This window comes from Fundulus heteroclitus, chromosome 16 (genome assembly GCF_011125445.2).
Source record: "Fundulus heteroclitus isolate FHET01 chromosome 16, MU-UCD_Fhet_4.1, whole genome shotgun sequence".
NCBI lineage: Eukaryota > Metazoa > Chordata > Actinopteri > Cyprinodontiformes > Fundulidae > Fundulus > Fundulus heteroclitus.
The window spans coordinates 21,996,275-22,017,399 of record NC_046376.1 but is presented as its reverse complement, the minus strand read 5'-3'; the positions used below and the strand labels follow the sequence as shown (position 1 = coordinate 22,017,399).

The window sequence follows — 21,125 nt, the reverse complement described above, 5'->3', positions numbered from 1 at the left end:
TAGGTCAAGTACAGCGCTGGTCACATTTGTTGGCACCTGTGGTCTGGATGCGAAAACTAAAAACTGAAACTAAAGTAACATACGTTTAAACGTCCATCCCCAGAATGCACCCAGGGAGCATTCTGGGGCGAAGGGTCTTGCTCAGGGACCCAGAGTGGGAGTCTGTGGGATTAGAACCGGAGACCTTGCAGCCTTCCCTGGACGCAGGATCCCTGCTCTAACCACTAGGCCACCGCATCCTAATAGTTTAAATTAAGAGAGATGGTTGTAGAGAAAGCTAGAGGAATGTGAGTCACGCTAAAACTTTGAATCCAACCAGTTTTCAAGCAAGTGATTAAATTCCTTCAAGTCTTAAACATTTTACCTCCACTCAGCTACAAGAGTCTGTGGGGACGGGCTCTAAAGGAACAATAATGGTGATATGTCGTAACCGCATGCTTCCTGGAAAATTAACATACTCTAAACTGTCTGAAAAAAAAAACAACTGAAGCCTGCATTCCTCTGTATCGCTTTCCGTCGTATGCAAACGGCCTCTTTCCATGCTGTGTATGCAAAGGAGCAGAGTTTTGGACTTCGTTCCTGACCTGGTAGTGCGCCCAGCAGGCCTCCCACATGCGCAGCGCGTCGGTGTCGGGGAACTCTCGCTTGAAGCAGAGCAGGATCCAGCGGTGGCAGAAGAGCAGCTGCAGGCCGTCCTCTCCCAGCCGGGTCAGGTGCTGGTGGAAGCGCGGCAGCATGAGGCGCAGCAGCTCCCGCAGGTACATCTGCGGGTCGACAAGTTACTTTTCCTGTGCTCTGCAGGGGAACCACTGGCTGCAGTTCTAGTCAGAAACATGAGCTCGTCGTGACCCTTGTGCCTGCAAAGACGCTGCTCCGAGCAGGATTAGGGGTGCCCCCCCACAACCCATCATTAATGCGCAGGTTATTATGGTCAGCTTTGTCTGAATGCGGCACACATCAGGTCGACTGTTTCTTGGCGGTTTAAAGATATAACCACTTCCTCACAACAACAAAAAAAAAAAAACAACAACCACAAGAATCTTTCTAAACTGCATTAATCGACTTTAACATTTATTTATCATCATGCATCATTCTTTAAAATACTGCTGACCCACAAATAATAATAATCATAATAATATTTCCCTTTGGGATCAATAAAGTTTATTTGAATTGAATCGAAAGTAAGAATGGCCCAGACTTGTGCCAAAAGAGCCACCTGTTTAAGTTTCTCATTCCAGTTTCATTAAAAACAATGGCCTGATTAGTTAATCACTGAAAGAAGTATTTATTTACAGAACTGCGGGACCTTTGGATTTCAGCGTTGCAGCTTTGACCATCATCAGCCGGGATCTGCAAACATTGCAAATTAAACATCCTCTCCAACCATTTTACTTCTTCTTTTTTTTATTCCACTTGTATCCCCGCTTACATTTTCTAAACTATAATCATATCTTTTCACTATTATTTAAATTTTTGACCTGATCTCGGTACCTCCTCCGGAGTGCTTCACAAACCCTAACGTTTCAATCAGGAGCACCAAAGAAAAACATCGAAGCACTTTGTGGACTTCAGATAAGGTTAAAGGGAAACTATAAACATGTGAATCATTTACTATTTACCATAATGAGGGGTCTTTAAAAAAACACACACCGAAAGGCTAAAGTGCAAAGTCCAATGATAAGTTAGATATGGCGAAAAGCGTTTTTTTAAGTGCTTAGATTCTCGTCTGTATAGAGCAGGATGTATTCATGCCCCTTTGGCTTTTACACATCTTGTCATGTCACATGTTCACACTTAAACACGTTTTTGTTGGGTTGTTACGTTGTAGACCAACACAAAATAAGAGCGAAATTGTGAAAGTGAAGGAAAACAATGCATGGATTTTCAAAGTTTTTTCATAAGCACAAAAACCTGAAATGTTTGTCATGCGCCTGAAGCCCGCAGCACCCTGATTTCCCAAGAATAAAACCTGAAGGATCTGTTGACAGGACTTAAACGAGACAATAATAATAATAATAATAATAATAATAATAATAATAATAATAATAATAATTAGGGCTGGGCGATATGGATTAAAAAACAAATCTCAGATTTTATCATACCAAATCCGATTAATCGATTTTTTCCTCCTTTTTGTTTCATAAAAAGAAATTAAAGAAATTATTTTAAAACCTTGCTTTTATGTCAAGCATTTTGTCAGGGAGTTGACCTGAATTCAAAGTGCAACTAAAAACAAGCTGTGAAACATGCTTGTAAAACAAGATGGCAGCCGTGCCATTATAAACAATGAAAATATAACAAAACATTTGCTGCTAGTGGTATTACACATTGAGCTAAGAACAGGCTTCACTGCACTTGTGAACTTCATACTAAGTTAAAAAAAAAAGTAAATAAGTAAATGAAGTACCTCGTATTATGGTAAAAAAAAGTTTCCACTTAACAATATTTTGACAATACATTTGCCTAAACATATATTCAGCATCACATGCTGTTCTCTTCATGGAAACCCAATGAGTGTATTGACAAAATAAAATCCAGATTTTCCAAAAATGAAATCTTAAAGAATTATAAATTCAAATTAATCGATTAAATCAATTTATCGCCCAACCCTGATAATAATAATGCAACATTTAATTTGTAATGCATCTTATATTCATGCAAATCCCAAAGTGCTACATGATAAAACAGGTAAGTGCTAACAATAAAAACACATTAAGAGCAAGAAAATAAAAAGATAAAATAAACTAAAATAAGGAAAAGGGGCAAGAGTTAAATCAAAAAGCTCTGCTAAAGAGGTGGGTTTTAAGGCCACGTTTGAGCGCATCCACTGTCTGTGGTGTCCTCAGGTTTTCGGGGAGAGACTGGGAGCAGCTGAGCAGAAAGCCCGATCTCTTATTCTACGGAGCTCTGTCCTGGAAGGTTTCAGGAGATAAGCTGAGGCCGATGGGAGGGTACGTGTTGGTGGAGGCATTCCCCAAAAGTTCCTGCAGCTGGAACTGCATATAGAAGGTGGCAAAAATGCCCAGCACGCTTTCCTTTTTTTTCTTATGTTAAAAATCTGAAAACCATGCATTCAACTTCCTTCACAATCCTGCACTACTTTGTGTTTGTTACATAACCCCCCCCCACCCCATTGACGTTCATAGATGCTACAATAAAAAACCCGGCAAGACACTGCAGGTACTGCGTCTGAGCGTCTTGACTGCACAACAAACAGCTGCTGGCGGGCGGGCCTTCCGCGGTAAGAAACGGAGGATCTTCCTACCAGCTGCCGCTCCATGTCTTCGTCTCGCGGGGAGCTGATGAAGATGGTGTTCTCCATGAGGCCCACGAAGCACCAGAACGTGTCGCTCTCGTCCTGGACCTCTGTGAGCAGGGGGGCCACCAGGTCGGACATGCCCTGGCAGTAGCCCATGTCGGGATTGAACACGGCGTAGTTGAGCAGGACCCGCCTGGGGCAGGAACACAAACACAGACATCTGAGCACTGACGTGAAAAATCTGCGTCTGAGAGACGGAAAAGGAAACCCCTGAAAAGCTTTCTTCCCACCCAAACACTCTGGTTGTCTTTCATATAAAAAAAAAAAAAAAAAAAGAAGAAACACAACCACCCCCCGACACACACTTCTTTTCCTTCTTCTGGCAACCAGGGAGCTAATTACTGACTTTTTTTTTTTTTAAGACCCGTTCCACTTTAAAGAAACTTCCCTTGTCGTCCTCATGCATTAGCAACGAAAGTACAAACAAAGCCCAAAACCCGGAGGACATCACATTGTTCCGGCGCAACATTATAGTAAAAATTTGATGAGGTTTTTCTTTTTTTTTAGCGAGACGTCTAAACGAAGACGCCAGGACCTTCCGAAGCAGACAAACATAAGCGGGACTTATCGGGGTTAGATAACCGCAGGCTGGCTTCGGATGGAGAACGACTCCCAGACAAACACCAGGACACTCCGGGAGAGTCACAAAATACCTAATATGCTATTAAAACCTCTTGCCTCTCGTTTAGAGAGCCATTAGCCCCCGAGTATGAATCGAAAGTGCTCAGACAGCTTAGTCGGAGTCAATAAAGCATGAAACTCATTTGCAGCCCCCAACCCCAGCCCACCCCACCCAAGGCTCGGAATATGAAATTAACAGCGTAGGTATGACTGGATGAGTGGGAATGATAAGCTTAGAGGAGAGGGTGTGCGGGGGGGGGGAAGAGCAATCAGTGATCCAAGACCTCATGATCTCCACGTTTGGGTTGTTTTCCCCTCTGAAGAAATGGTTGCTGCGGTCCGTTCTGACCACGTCCTTATCCACCGTGAACTGGACCTTCCTCCAGAACTCGCTGTGCTCCTCCGGGCTCATGGACAATCTGAGGAAGCAACCAAACGGGGCAGGAACAGATTCAGAACAATACGGGATGTTTAATGCTTTTTTTTTGTTTTTTTCCTGCTGTAATTATCCTAAACATATAGCAATTACGGAGCTGTTACTCTACTCCTAATAGCTGCTGTGAACCCCCCCCCCCCCTTCTCCAAAAAAATGTGAGCGGCGGACCCAGGGGTTCCTCTGAGGATACCGCCGCAGCCGTCCATCCCCTCCTGGATGTCAGGAAGCACGTTGGGTGTACTAATGTACTCAGGTCCTAACAAGCAGAGGGGATTTAATTAACGCTGTTTGTTTTCCATGCGGCCCCACCAGGAATAAAGCCCGAGCACCTGATGCAACGCCACGCAACTGTTTGGTTGGAGATCTGTGTGTTTGCGTCGCTGGACCCTCCCCAGCCGCCGCCGCCGTGCCGTTCGCTTTCTCGGGGAGGAAGCTGCGCAGGAGTTCGGAGCATGTTTGCATCACTTCGGTGGTTTTACGGCTTAGCTGTAAAACAAAATCCCTGCTCCTGAAGAGCGGGGATCAGTTAACCAAACGCGGCCTTAAAAGAAGGGTTCCTGCCCTTTAATCTTTAACACGTTTTCTCACATAAACAGACACAAACTTCTGTGTGTTTCAAAAGGACTTCATGAGGTAGACCAGCGTAGAGCACGACGAAACGAAATGCAATGAAAAGTCCTCCCTGTATGCGCAGTTTTTCTCTGAAATGAAAATCTGAAATGCGCAACGTTCGTACCAGCTTTTCTGCAGCCTCCGACAGGTTTTCTTCTCATATTTATTATTTAGCTCCACCGATTCTGGTCAGTTTCTTTCTTAATGCTGCTAACACCGCCATTTTTCACAGTGGGGGAAAAATGTGAAGTGTTTGTCTCCTCCAAACTCACCACTTTTCTTTTATGTTAAGTTTTGTCTGATCTGACCAGAGCACCTTCTTTTTTCACGTCTGCTGCCTTCCCAACATGGCCTTCTGCTTGCTGTAGCTGTCCTGCCAACGGATTGTCCTACCTGAGCTGCAAACCTGTGCAGCTCCTCCATAGTTACCACTGTGGCTGCTTCTCTGAATAAAAGTCTTTTTCACCTGCCTGTCAGTTAGTCCAGGTGTACAGCCCTGCATCCAGGGTGATATCGGCTATTATAGAATCGTTATCCTGTAAAAAAAAAAAAGACTTTGGTCCTGTCATGGTAACAGTAATCTATCAACGTTTGCAGCCCCCTATAACTGTATGATTGGTATGATGGTTACTCAACAATGTTTTTTTTTTTTTTTACTTTTTGATCAAATGAGAGCTGTTGCATTTCCCCAAAGTATAACTTGAATGGCAAAATTTTGCAATGTTTAGCCGCACAGTTGTAGCAACAACTTACTTTTACAGCTGCCTTTGTTTTTTCGTGTGACATTTTCACTGTTTTCAGTGACAGAAAAGACAATTTTCAAATGGTCTTTTACTGCCACTTATGGTCACTGCAACAAATAGCTTATAATGTTTTAAGTTTACGTCCCCATCTCTCATTGGCAGCTGTGCCGTACTCTGAGGTGCTCAAAGCTTGGGACGCTGTTTTCTAACCTAAACCTGCTTCAAACGTCTCCACAACTTCCTGCCTGGCCTTGTGTTCCTTGGTTCTCATACTATTTTTCCACTGATGTTCTCTAGCAAACCTCAGAGTCCTTCACAGAGCAGCTGGATTTACACCGAGAATAAATGACACTCACGTGGACTCTCTTTACTAATCGGGATACTTCAGAAGGTAATTTTTTTGTATAAAAATGACATTGAACCATAAATATATTTTTTCTTTCAATGCAAAAATGTGCACAACTTTATATTGGTGTATCCCATTAAACCCCAGCAATTGTATTGGAGTTTGGGATTTTAATGTGATAAAGTTTTAAAAATCCAAGGGTTATGAATTAGGAAGACATTGAAAAATATAGATTAAAAAAAAAACAACAACGCATAAAACGCCCTTCTCTTTATGTGCCCTTTAGCAATTTGCCATACAGGGAATGGAACAACACTCCCTGGCATTACCCAAATGTGCTCATATATTAAATGGATTACTTTTCATTTGTCTTTATCCTGTTTAAGAAGCTGATCTGAAATCAATGATGACAACTCTGGCCTCACTGACCCACCCAATAAGAAATGGTAGTTTGTCTAAAACAAATGGTTCTTAAGTCCCAAACATATTATCTTTAAAGAAGAATTCTGTGTGAGAAGGAAGCGATTGATCATTTTCTGGCAATATTGAGTTCAGGAGCGGCCTGTTCAAACTCGCATTGAAACAAAAGAATCATACGGCCTGTGAGTAAACAGGTGAATACAGTGGAAACAAGACAGGAAACATCTTTACCGTCTTAAAAAAAATACGTGGAATCTAAATTTCAACAAAAGACTAAAACCTTTTAGAATAATTTTCTTAAAAGTAAATGAATTTAGGTAGTGTTCAACATGGAAGAGGACCAGAAGAGTATCAAGGTTAGAAGCTTTTAGTGAATCACTTTTCATTCATTTCTTATGTTCTCCATTAGGGCTTCATTGCAAATTTCCACACTTTTCCTCCAGAAACCTCGGATTGGTATTCAGCTGAAAATGTTCCAGAAATAAAGAAATAGATAAAAGATTTTGTACTTCTAAAACCAACTAGACATCATCTAGAAAAGTTATTTATTGTATTTATATACACAAAATGTATACATACTCAAAGCAGGGTGAAGTTCTACTTATGATGTCCCACCCCTTTTACTAATCATACAATTACTTTGTTCTATTTGAAGATTTCTGATAAAATTCCCTTGCAATTATTAATTCTTACACGTCTATTGAATACTGTTCACATTTTAACAATTGATGTTTTGACATATAAGCAACTATACTGTTGAAGAAACAAAAACCAATAGTAGAAGTAGAAGAAACAAAACCAATAGTATCAATAATACTATGGAAGTAATAAGCGTAATAACAATGGTCACCCCAATAATAATAACATTGTTACTCCCAACAAACTTGATAAGTGTTTAAAAACATGCAAATGGTTGTACGAGTTCTTGATGTTCTTTTTTTTTTATTTGCATACGCTTTAGCCTCTCTAGGAGTGTTTCTTGATATAATAATGCATTCTGCACAGTTTTCTTACATGGTTCTGTAAATCAGCTGCTGTCTTTTCTATATGAACATTGGATTTTTACCTGAATACGCCATATTACGTATTAAAAATTGCACAGTATTTTGTTTTCTCTCTTTCTGATAAGTTCATTCTCTTCTGCTTTACAGTTTAACTTTAAATTTGCTTTTTTATTCATATTATTCAGACTAGTGTGTAAATCTGGTGTATCCCGCCTACGTGTTCTACGTATTTATATACTATTCTAATATTTTTTTTGTCTACCATCCATTTATAACCATCAGGATTTAAACCGTTTCATGTTTGGATGTTTCCTGAGGTCCACATTCCAAAGTTTCACCCCACAATCAAAAGCTGAATAAATCAGCCTTGGCAGGTTTATGACCAGATAATTAATTAGAAAGAAAGGGACGACACAAATCGTGTTGTGTATTTTATCAGGAAAAAAAATAAATAATAAAATTGTTTATAAAACACAAGAAGCCTAAAGACATTGGAACTGAGGCATTCAGCAAGGCGTATGTAAAGACTTTTTTTTAAAGAGGCACCATTACTGACAGGCGGAAGCCAACTTCCTCTTCTCTTAAACAAATTTGACTCAAAATAGAACTCTGTTGAACTCTCTTTAGTCACAAAGGGTGTAGATTTATTTACTTTACACTTTAGATTCTGTTTTACTTTAAGGACAAGAAAAAAAAAATACCTCAAAGCCCCTCATGCAGAATCTAATGCCTTTTAACATTTAGGTCACATCTAATGGAAGCTGTACTCGTATTTACGTTTACTTTGTTCTTATTGTTAGCAGAATGACACAAGGTTGGGGGGACAAGGCAGAAGCACACACTTGCATCCCTGCTCCTAATGATCAACCGGTGGCCCTGGAGGCCCGCTGGAGGCTCTTTAAAGGAATCAAGATCAGCGTCAGCATGACGAGCCTAATTAGCTGACTTCTGGTGCACTCCAGACGATAATAGCCCATACAAATGAAATACGTCCAATTATCGTCCTCGTAAGGAACGGAGCTGCAGAACGTGTGAAAAAGTCTGCACGCCTAACCTTGAGACGGAGTTGTGCAGATAAATAAAGACTGTGGGAGTCACTCATGTGTGTCTGGGTTGATCCGTACATACCAAAGCTGTATGCTCCCCCCACCATGTGAGCACGATCTGATCTGATAAGCGCTGACATGTTTTCTCTCCAGAGACCTTTTACATCACACCCGGCACCTCCCTTTAACACTTCTCCGCTTGTGCCTATTGATTGTTCAGCGGCTGCGATGGGAAGCCACAACAGATTCACATATGGTTTAATGTTTGACCGGCAGAGCATTTGGCAGACAACACTGCAGCCGTGTGTCTCAGACAGGATTTCAAAGGCTTTTTCCACGCCATTGAACTGAGGTGCAGGTGTTATCAGCAGCGCGTCTTCAACTGAATTAAAGATTTACAGGTGCATCTTAATAAATTAGACCATAAGGCACTCATTGCAGACACAGTGATATGTTTCAAGTGTTAATTTCTGTTCATTTTGATAAGTATGCATTACTGCTAATAAAAATTTAGTTTCCCAGGATATTAGAATATAAGATATGTTTTTTTTTAAAAAAAGGAATTTTGAAGCAGAAATATTATCTTATAACCTGCTCAATCATGGAGAAAACTACTGGCTCGTTACTTGTCCGACAGACAGGTATTGACAGCCTCCACAAGGAGAGCAATCAACAGAAGAAGCGGGATGTTCACCGAGTGCCACACATTTGAATTGAAAGTTAAGTGGAAGGAAAAGCTGTGGCGGAAAAGGATGTAAAAACAACTTAATTGAAAGCATCGTGAAGCAAATGGCATTCAAGAATTGAAGGTCCAGTAAGCGTTTTAAGACCCATGCAGGACTTGAGCTGCAACTCTTGTTATTTATTATGTTAAACCACTCCTGAACCAGAAAAATCCTAAGCCATGTCTTCATAATGAATGGCGCGTCTTGGATCATGGTTCGTTTTTGGGGGGGGCACTTGACAATGGACATTGGCACAAGCCCCCCCCCCAACCCTGCATGGATAATTGGGTAGAGAAAATGGAGGGATGGATTGAATACAAACACTTCTTACAATTATGCATATTATTTATAGTGATCTTGAAGTGTCTCAAACTGCCATAAAACAAAAGTAATACATTTAAAGAGATAAAAAACGAAAGTTAAATTTAAAAGATTACATGTCTCTGTCATGTCCAGGAAGGAGTCGTACGCTCATACTTACAGCGAGATTCATCCCTAAAGAGCTGGGTTTACCTCTAGCAACACTTCACAACACCCACCTGAGCCAAACTATTACAAACCCAGGAAGGCCAAAAATATTCTAATACAAAATAACTGTGCTTCGATCGCTGGAGATCCCTGCAAACCTGCACGGAGAGCCGGTATAGATAATGGATGGATGGAAGTTACAGAGCTCAAATTGGAACACTGAGGGAGGGAGTTATGAATTACTTGTGGACCCGCTTTTCTAGAATGACCACACGTCCCGATTAGCAGGGACAGTTGATCTGTTCCTGTTTAAAATGTACCCAGATATGTCAGCAATTTCACCGTTTTATAAATGAGAACTTGGCCTGAAGTTGACCGCTGTAATGGGAACTGCCATCAGACAGACAGAGACCGCAGTCAACACCTCTCACACACACACACACACACACACACACACACACACACACACACACAGTTAGACCTGCACAGCACTCCCCCCTCCTCCTCCCCCTTCTCTCCTCTCAGAGCGACTCGTCAGTACAGAAGGATAAAATAGTTTCGTCCAAGGGTTTAACGTCTTTACAGCCTAAAGGATGTTCTTAGGGGGCGGATAATATTCCGTTTTTGTTGTTTACAAGCATGCCAAAATGTTTAGGATGAGGTTTGGTATATTTTGCGCCTTGGTTTAAGTGCATAAAGATTACTGCCGCTGACCCGAGCCCTGCATCTCTCTCCGAAGTCCTTTTCCCTACTAATATTTTTCTAGTGTTATTCTGACAGTCCAAATACGTTCACATATAGACAGAATGTCTCTTCTTTGTCATTAGACCAGTGCTTCTGGCCACAAGGAACACAGTCATTTTCTGCTTGCGAGTTTGCACCTGACTTTTAAAAAGGTACTAAATATAGACTCAACAACAGTGCCCGCTATCAGTTTCAGCTTTAATAAATCTCTTTGCGGGAAGCAGTAGTGCGAAAATTGCTTTTCAGGCGGGCCTAATAAAAAATGAGTGGGCCAAATAATTATAGCTGAAAGTAAGTTTATTAGTAAGTTGCACGTTTGTAAGTTCACTTTGGAGCAATACAGGCAGAGTGGAAGGAGAAAAGACCTTCTCTGTTCCAGTGAACATCCTTAAATTGACAGCGGACACCTATAAGATGATTTAGAGCCACAAACACAGCGGAGTAACTTCGGGATCATTTCAACTATGGTTTCTTTTCTTTTATTAAACACAATACTATGGTTAACAGTTAAAAAACGGGGAAAATATGGTTGTTACATACGTCATTATGCATGATCCTGCTGCTAAGTTTTCCTCTGATCTGCTCCTGCCCTTGTAGATGGTTACATTTCACAACCTTTGTCGTCACCTTTCACAGCGACAGGTTTGCCATCTCAGCCTCCACCCTGACCAGACATTATCTCTGCTGTGTTTTACAGGTCACCTCAAAGTGCGTAATTACGCATGCCGCAGGCCGAGTTACAAGCTGTTCTCAGAGCAGATGTTTCATGTTTGTGCTCCAAGTGGACTTAGTGAGGCGTGGACTCCTGCTTCGCCTTTAACCCACAGTAATAGTCTTACGCCTACAGGAAATAACACTTTTATTTATGTATCCTAACCCCAAATTGTATATAGTGGCAGCCCTTTAGGCTCTGCCTTCACTGCACCTAACTTTTCTACACAGCAAAGGTGGCTGTAGAAAAACAATAGGCTATTTGGGAACTGATTGTATGGTCCCAGCATAATTATGTTCAATGATAAGCGGTTAAGGGCCGAGGGGGGCGGAAACAATTCTTTACAGTTCTGCGCTGTGCGCGAGGGATAAACATTGTGGGGAAAATGCAGGAATACAGACTATAAAGCCCTCTTTTTAAAGAGGAAGAGGAACAAGGGGTCTGGACTGAAGCTCCCAATGTTATAAGACCCTAAAAACCCTTTAAAGTACATACCGACATTACCGTATGACTAAATTGAGTACGTGCACCTGAATTCAAGCGCAAGGCGACGCAGTAGCCCCACAGCCCACCTACTCTAAAAAACAAGTTTCTCTGTAAATAACCTAAGAGGAATGTCCCGTTTGGCACACATCATGACAATATCCAACACCTCCTTCACAGGCTGATTCAATTCTATTCTGCCTCATTTTATTTTATGATGATTTTTATGATGACTTTAAGTGACAGCCCTAAAAAAAGGCCCACCCATGGCTACTTCCCTGGCCGGTAGTAAGTGTACGTTTGCATATCCCCCTCCCATAAGTTTGTGAAGTTTGGTCATTAGCAGGTGATCTGCATATTCATGAAGGCACATACACAAAAGAAAATGTGTACTCACCTTCTGCTCATTTTATACACCCAAGTTGCTTTGCTCCTGGTTTTTACACACCAGTTAATTTGAACTTGTTTTAATATGCACAAACCTTTAGACGACCAGGCCCTGAGCTGCAACTCAAAAGTAAAATCTCTACCTTTCAATCCGCTCTAGGCTTCTTCACGGCTCGCTTTCATGCATTTTTCATTGCTGACTTATCCAGAAACCTGCCAGTGCTCTCAGCACATGGTTCAGGGGATTTCTGCATGAATGCAGAATATAAGTAAAGCCACGAAAGAACAAAAGATACAGGAGAGAAACACCATTAGCCATACTTTGCAATACTCCAGTGTAGAGCACTTATGCAACCGAACCACCTGCATGGACACTGGAAGTTGGCTTGCTTTAACCATTTATCTATTAAATCAGGATTAACAAAGAAATAGTAAACAAACGGAAAGACTGACTAATATTTGGTTCTCCAGAGTGACCTACGTGTTACGTGAGCTTGATTTGTTCAGCTTGTTTAACGCGTCAGAGCCGCAAACTGCCTCAAATTGTTTCCATCCCAATGATGTTGTGTTTCATGCAAAGGGGCCAAGACCAAGTATTGAGTCAATAAGCTGTACAGTACATCATCATACTTTTCAGTTTTATCAATCTTTTAATATTCCAGTTTTCTGGAATACAGCATTCTGAGTTTCACTGGCTTCAAGCCGCAATCTTCAAATCTAACAGAAACAAATGCTTGAGACACACCACTCTTTGTTTAATTAGTCTACATAATGTATGTTCCACTTTAAGAAACTGAATCTGTGATATATTCAACTCTTCGATTATATACTCCACCAGGGTGTTTTTTTGTTTTTTTTACTCCCACCTTTTCTGCTGGATGTCATGATAGTGAGCCCGTTTCTGCAGCCTCCAGGCCTCCCTTTCCTGCGAGGTGGAGTCGTAGCTGTAGTAGTGCAGCAGGAAGGGCCACACCTCGCCTCGGATGGACGGGTCGATGCCGCCAAAGAAGATGGCCTGTCAAAGAAGGGGCAGGTGAGGGAACACGACAAACACTAAGGGAGGAACGTAGCGTGCCGTTTTTTGCAGACATGCCCCGTTTTTGCATGTTATTTTCTGCATAAAGCTGCAAAAAAACAACACCACACACACACAATACGTGTTTATTCAACACGTCCAGCGAAAACAGAGCCCTTCTGTTTCCTCATTTAAGTGTCTACTGAGAAAACATCTTGGTCACGGTCTAACTGCCACTGAGTCACTGCAGTAGACTGGTAAACCAAACACTGAGTCAATTCCAGAGAACCCAAATGACTCAGAAGGGGCACACTGTCCTGGACAAACCCTTGCATTATTTACAGAACCCAGATGCTGATTGAAACCGAAGCCCAGAAGCTTGAAGCTGACTTTCAATATGACTAGAGAGCAAAATATAAAAGAAAAAAGGTGTGAAGATTGACTTTTTAAATCAGCAGATGAAGGCGAGTGTGTGAAACGGGTTTCGATTTCTCAGGATGGTGAAAATCATCCACAGGCCTGTTAAAATGCATGTTAAAATTACAGACTTCTCAAGACTCGGTTTTTCCAGAGTTCCCATTCCTTTAACTCCAGTCTGAAAATGTAAAACACTCTCAGTTTGAATGATTGGCAGCCATTTCTACAGCGGGTTAGCTTTAGGTAAGCGAGTTAGGAAGAAAGAAAAGAAATAACAGAGACGAGTTGGGACCTTAGATAACAGGTAAGGTGGGACATAAAGAAATGAGATTGGAAACCAGTCAGGATTTAAGAAGTTCAAGAAAAGGAGGTAAAGAAAGTAAGGGTACAATGAAGGAAGGACACATGGGAGGAAAGACAAACATTTGAAACAAAGAAAAGAAGAAGGAAGTACATAAGGGAGGCAGGGAAGAAAGCAAAGGAAAGACCAGGAAGTAATGAAGGACACAGAGAAGGAAGGACACAACATTTAGACAATGGGACAAGGAATCTTCTTTTTCCAAACTTATCCAGACCTGAGCAATATGGATGTACCTTGCGCAGCTTGTACTCCTCCTCCACCTGCCCGCTGTGGTTGAGGTGACGCAACCAGGTGGTGACGTCCACCCGCCGGTAAAGCCTCTCCTCCGGGTGGGTCTCGGCTGACGGCAGGGTGGACCTCTGGATGGAAAACTGCATGCATGACTTTTCGTCGGACACCTTCAGGGGCGGAGTGAGGAAGAGGGATGACGAGCCGAACGAACGAAACCACGAAGGAAGGCTGAGCTTCGCTTAAATCTGACCTGGTCTTTGGGCTGGGTTTCCCTGCAGCACTTCCACTGCTGGAAGACCTCAGCCAGCTTGTCCAGACCGGCGTGATGGAAGTGAAGGATCTTATACTGGCTCTCCCTGCTGGCGATCACCAGCTGGCCACTGGTGCACGCGTCATCACTGCGACAAAACAGGACACGGCGCAAAGATCGCAAGTAAGACGGGGTTCAGCTCACTCCTCCGAGGAACCTTTTGATCGGGCTCCACGCTGACCTGAAGAAGAGTCTCAGCGACCTCATGTGACCCAGGTCCACCCTGAAGACTCCACACAGCTGCTCCAGAGCCAGCAGCTTCTGTTGCTCCTCCCAGCGCATGCCCTGCGACTGACAGCCGGCCTCAGAGGCGGCGTGGCTGTCCAGGCTGGACGTGGAGCTCACCGAGTGGTTCATGGACTCCTCGCACAGCTCCCTGCAAAAAAAAAAATAAATGAACGTGTTTGAAACTGCGCATCAAAAATCAAAAACAGAGAATTCACAGTCCCATGCAAAAGTGGTCATATTCATTGAACCTTCCCACAAACTGCTGCATTAAAACCACAAACTTTAAAAGGTGACCTGCTTTTTAAACATTTAGGACAGGTCTCTGGGCTAGACAAAATCATATTTTTTTTGTATTTTATATTTGTTTGCACAAAATCAATGTCAAATTTATTTATATAGCACTATAAAAACAGGTATAAAACTGCACCAAAGTGCTTCACAAAAAGACAACAATCAACAAAACAGAATGGCAAACACCGCTTCAAATAAAAGCCGAAGAATAAAAAATAAGTTTTAAGAAGCGATTTAAAATGATCCAGGCTGTGGGCAGATTTTATTTGAAGAGGTAAATTGTTCCACAGAATTGGAGCAACAGCAGAGAAAGCCCAATCTCCTTTCCTGTTAAGTCGAGTCCGAGGAACTGTCAGTAATAGTTGATTATTTGAACGTAGACTTCTCGACACTGACTGGAATCTTAAAAAGGTCTCTGAGATAAGGGGGAGCTAATCCATTTAAGACCTTATAGGTTAATAAAAGAATCTGAAAATCTATCCGATAAAAGATGGGCAGCCAATGTAAAGAGGCCAGTATAGGCCTTATATGGTCACGCTTCCTGGTTCCTGTAAGAAGCCGAGGCCGCTGCGTTCTGGATCAATTGAAGTCGCTGCATCTGTGATTTATCCATGCCTCTATATAATGAATTGCAATAGTCCAACCGGGATGTAATAAAAGCATGGATAAGACCTTCAAAGTCCATAAAACAAAAATTTGATTTAATTTTTGCTAAAATCCGCAGGTGATAAAAACTTGATCTAACAACAGAGCTGACTTGTTTATCTAGCTTAAACAAAAAAATCGCTCTCAGAAAAGGAGATTTCACCTCCCCAGTTTCGCCTATAGTGAGGTCCTTTCAGAATGAGCCGTATTTTTAGGTTTCGGTCAATTTTCTGCAATGCTTACACTCGCAGCTTACACACGTGAAAATGGCTGCAAGCAGATGCACAATGGGACGACAGTACATCTTTTACCCCGAGTCAGACCCAGAAGAAGAAGAAGAGGAGGACGTGGCGCCTCCTACACAACCAGCAAAGACGCAGCAACAGCTTCTCAATGGTAAGTGGTCCAGTAAAACTCCAGGCCTAAGTCTGTGAGAATCTGTGACAAAAGTTGAATAAAGTGGACGTTCACAGACGTCTCCCAGTGAAAGTCTGTGTATGAGCAACGAGACAAATCCCAAAAGAACGTCGACCGTACCTGCAGCAAAGTATTTACTTGGGTAGCCGTGTACACATGCATGCAAATCCTGTTTATTTGGTTTATTTTCCTTTCATTTCACACTTAGTCACTACTTAGTGTTTCCAGTAGTAGGTGGGAATACTCTGCTAGGCACCGTTATGTTCATTTTTTAAGAACATCAGTAAGAAAGAAAGAAATCCTGATTGTCATTGCAATTGTACATTCCGATGAAATTTGCCTTCTGCATTTAACCCTTCACCCTTAGGAGGCAGTGGGCAGCTTACAGCGCCTGGGGAACAATCTGGGGCTGGAGGTCTTGCTCAAAGACGTGTAGCGGCAGTCTGCGGGGATTGAACCGCTAAGTAATCAAACCAAAAAAAAGTAATAACTGAAAAAAAATAATAATAATCAGCAAAGATCAGCAGATTTCTTTGACACTTTCCAAATAACAAAGTTCCAAATAACATGTTGAGTAAGACTGATGACGGAGAGAGAACAGCGCGGGCAAATCTGCAGCTCGGGACTGCATCTGTGTTTGTGTCTCTATTACATTCCTCCGAGAGGCAGCGAATAGGAGGAATGCATGAAGGCTACCAAAGACACACACATATATGCACAATAGGATCTGCACACGCACACACGCACACACACACACACACACACACACACACACACACACACACACACAAATCACACTGTCCACCGTCCAATTTCCCTTGTCATTCCCCTCATAGCAAGCGTGTTGTTCCCGGCACTGAAACCTGAGCTGAGGGTTCCAGCTTGCAGGAGGAGACACACAATCACAAAAACACACACACCCTATACATACAAACACGAGAAAACATGCAGAAAAAACAGACGAAATAGCCTCAAATATGTCGGCAAAAAACAGGCACAGTGAAAAACAGAAAACTACATTTAAGAAGCTTTAAATCACTTACTTCCTCTGAGTCTCTCTCTCTCTCTCTCTCTCTCTCTTTCTCACACACACACACACACACACACACACACACGTAAATGAACCATAGCTAATGACCATAATGCACTCTCAAACACGTATCTAGACATGGTAAAGGGGAGAGAGCGAGAGAGACGTGTTAAACCCACTGACATTTGAGAATCAGATATCTGAATAAAGATGTTCAGCTCTAGCTGGAGGGAAGTACACCACCAACAGAAAAAGTGCAAACTAAGAAGCCAGATGTTCCTCAATTTAAAAGTTTTATTTCAAACAGAGGCTACAGAAAAAAAAAATGCTATCTCCCAGGACTGACATTTTATCTAAAAAAGGAGCAAAAGTGAGGCAGATTGGAATTGCAGCCAGTTGAAAATCTTTTTTTTTTTCACTCCGTCTCTGTCATGTCTGGCTAATCATTTCCCTGTTAGCAGATGGGAAAATAACAAGCCTGATCAATCCAGGCTGCACAGCTTCCCTATGTTATCTGCTGATTTACTGCGCTCCGTCTCGTGTATCACGCTGCAAAGCGGACCGTGGAGAGGACCGTTCGGGGGCAGGGGGTGGGGGGGGGGGGGGGGAACAGAGGCACAGCGCGGTCTGCTAAGGGAGTTAAGCAACATGAAATACGGTGGGAGTCTCGTCTTCATAACCCCAGCCACTGTCAAGTTAGGAGTGTTTACAAGGGCCCTCCAAGTCCTGTTAACGCCATTTGTCCTTCATGCCTTGAGCATTTAAAAGTGCAACAAAAAAAAAAATAAAAAAAATCCAGCATGGGCAGAAAAGCATGGATCATGCTGAAAAAACTACCAACAGGAGCTTATGTCAGAATTAACAAGGCCGTTCTGAACATCTACTAGGCCACGCTGGGTAAACAAGCTGTTTTGATGTGGAGCCGCCCTAGCTGGCACGTCCCATCAGGCCAGAGCGAAATGAAACGGCCCCAAGGCCTTTCATCATAACACTTTTCCTCTCTAGAGGAAAGTGCTGCCAGGTCACCCTGAGAACCACGGCCGAGATCCCCCCCACCTCTGGGACTTCTAGGTCCTTTATCTTATCCCTAAAAGGAACAGAGAGTCAGAGGAGAGCTCAGAACAGGAGGGGGGGGGGGGGGGGGGGGTAGGGTACACCGCGGCCACATGCTGGAAAGCGGTCAGCTCACGGGAACTCGTGATATTCCAACAATCCCCAAACTGGCACACACACAAACGTGAGCTGGAGAATTTTATGCTCATGCTGAATGTAGAAGAATGTTAATTTAACTAAAAAACTAATTCTGCTGCAAGAAATCTTTTAGAAAAAGGCCAAACACTTCAAACGCTCTGCAGAAATATTCAGACTGCTTGAAATTGTCACTTTACAGCAACAAATTTTAACTTAATCTTGGTCGGGGGGGGGGGGGGGGTCATGTCATAGACAAACACAAAGTAGTGCATCAGTATGAAGTGGAAGGTAGATTATACAAATTAAAATCCTAAACTGTGGCTGGCTGGCATTTGTTTTCAGCCTCCTTGAGTCGATATTTTGTAGAAACCCCTTTTGGTGCCATTGCAACAGAACCTCTTTAGGGCCAGCTCTCTACCAGCTTTGCACATCTAGATGATGAACTTCTTCTGGCAAAAACAGATCAAGCTGGGTCGGTTTGGATGGGGAGCATCTGTGAACGTCATACGCTCTGACCTGAAGCGTGTCCCTGCAGCTCTGGCTGTATGTTTCGGATCTCCATCATGCTGGAAGCTAAACCTCCATCCCAGTCTTAAGGCTCTCTCTGCAGGTGGATTTCCCTGAAATTAGCTCCGTCCATCTCCTCACCAACTCTCACCAGCTTCCTGTCCCTGTTGAAGCAAAAACCTCCCCACAGCATGACGCTGCCACCACAAACCTTCAAAATGGGAATCATCTGTTCAGCAGGATCTGCGGTGTTAAATCTCCGACCCACCGAGAACCACAAATGTGACTTTTTTGGCCTACATGCATCACTTTCCACATGTTTGCTGAGAACTCGACTTTACATGGAACATCTTATGGTTTCCCTTCAACAATGTTTGTCATTTCCTGGCACTATATATATATATATATATATATATATATATATATATATATATATATATATATATATATATATATATATATATATACATACATACATACATACATACATACACACACACACACACAAAAAACAAACATAAAAAACGATTGGAGAATTTCTTACAGTCGAAAGATCGTCCCTCTGAGCTGTTGACCTCTGCAGCTCCTCCAGAGTTGCCATGCTCCTATTAAGGCGTCTTCTGTAAACAATTGAGCTGGACTTATTTGAAGAGGTCGGCATAATCAGGACTGAATAAAAGTGCACACTCAATGTTTTGATTGAAAGTTCAAGTGAGTATTAACACTCTTAAAAAGGTACTACACAAAAGTTTTAAACTTCACCTACTTTATACTATGGCTCCACTGAGCCAGAGTTCAACAGAGTAGTTTAAGAAAAAAATATCTGAACTATAACTGAATAAGAACAGAGTCATAAGCAAAGACATTCCCAGAAGTCTGAATAATATTGATTGAGGCCGCTTTGAAAGATCACAAGACCCTCTAGCTCCTTGGAGGCAAATTAAGACAAAAATCAGGGATGGCTTAAGGCTTTCCTTCATTGTACCAAACTGAAAAGTGTTTGCAAGCGGAACTCGCGTCGTTTTATAAAGTCAGAGTCAACACCATTCAAAGCAATGCGCTGAGCTTTAATCACATGTTCCCGTTCCTTAAGTAAAGCCTTGTGAAGGCAGCACACACTGACAGCTCCATAAACTACAGTCAAACTTTAAAGAAACTTGTTAAGAATCTTGACAGACATTGCTGTGGATTTCTTTTCTTTTTTTTTTCCTGCCCTCTCCCTCCCCTCTCCTCTTTTTCCTCCCCCCCGCCTCTTTCATCCCCTCTCACTCTCCCATACGCCGTTCTTTCTCTTTGAATGATTCCAAGTGACATGTTTCCAGTTCCTGGCCCCTTAACAGTGTCAATTAAAGCAAGCGAGAGAGAGAGAGAGAGAAAGAGAGAGACTGAGTGGGTTCCAGGGTTTTGGCTGCCACTCCGCTCTCTTCAGCGCTCTAATCCGGAGAGCTGACATTCAGCCCAGCACAACAACCCTGGGAGCACTGGGAATCAAAGCGCTTCACACAGACTTTAGGAAGAGAAGGGGAAAGGTGGAGGAGTGTGTATGTGTGTGTGTGTGTGTGGATGTGTGGGATAGCGATCAAGTTAAAGAAGAGGAAGAGATGCAAAATGGAGAGTAGCAGAAAGTGACAGTGAGACGGGGAAAAAATATACGACCATAACGAGTGCCAGAAAGCTGTAAAGCGAGACTCCGACAGCAAAGAAGAGAAGGACGGAGTAAAGGTTAGAAGCTGTGAGGCGGAGAACGCTGCCAAGTCACACACTGACCGCCCTTACGGCCAGCTGGGGTCAAAAGAGGAGGTTAAAATGCTTCAAAACACACGCACACACACACACACACACACACACACACACACAGGCTCACTCTCTCTGACACAGGCGCACACATTCTGGGCTGCATGTCAGGCCGAATAGTTGCGTGAGGAAACAACCACGAAGGGAATCATAAAATTAAATGGCTCCGAGGTCCAAACAGCAACACAATCGCTGTCCAGATGGCTCGGCCCCCTGATTAGAGAGCAGTCTGTGGAGGCCAGGCACTTTTTAAGCTTTGGATGTGTGTGTGTGTGTGTGTGTGTGTGTGTGTGTGTGTGTGTGGGGGGGGGGGGGGGGGGGCTAGTGAGGTGTCTGTGAGCTGCTTTAAATAAGTGAACCATATTTCTACTGCCCCTTGCTGGAGTCATCTACCTGCTCTCAGCTTGCAGAGCCCAAGAGCCACTAAGCGGCCTCAGAATAAAAACAGCTCGAAATGCCTGCAATTCTTTTACTGTCTGGCTCCACCTGCTGGACGCTCAGAGCAACTGAAGGAAAGCCAGAATTGGAGGGATTTTAAATTGGCTGTAAAGCAAGTCATCATATTTTATGACTGTAATTTAAGCGGTTATATTTGTTTCTTAGACACCAGTTTTTCCGTCAT

The 21,125-nt window shown here is 42.7% G+C and overlaps 1 protein-coding gene across 2 annotated transcripts in view; it reads right to left on the bottom strand.

Moving 5' to 3' along the window:
• The window catches only part of tbc1d16 (TBC1 domain family, member 16), a 45,811-nt gene that overhangs the window by 9,237 nt on the left and 15,449 nt on the right, over positions 1 to 21,125 (bottom strand). The window contains exons 1-8 of one of the 2 annotated variants that reach the window (XM_036148076.1): positions 18,719 to 18,753; positions 14,582 to 14,776; positions 14,341 to 14,488; positions 14,093 to 14,257; positions 12,933 to 13,081; positions 4,225 to 4,359; positions 3,266 to 3,452; positions 585 to 764 (exon numbers count right to left, since the gene is read on the bottom strand). In XM_036148076.1, the coding sequence (XP_036003969.1) occupies positions 585 to 764; positions 3,266 to 3,452; positions 4,225 to 4,359; positions 12,933 to 13,081; positions 14,093 to 14,257; positions 14,341 to 14,488; positions 14,582 to 14,757 (1,140 nt within the window). In that variant the 5' untranslated portion in view covers positions 14,758 to 14,776; positions 18,719 to 18,753. Of the gene's footprint in view, positions 1 to 584; positions 765 to 3,265; positions 3,453 to 4,224; positions 4,360 to 12,932; positions 13,082 to 14,092; positions 14,258 to 14,340; positions 14,489 to 14,581; positions 14,777 to 18,718; positions 18,754 to 21,125 lie in introns of those variants that run through there. The other variant, XM_036148075.1, reaches the window with a different exon arrangement.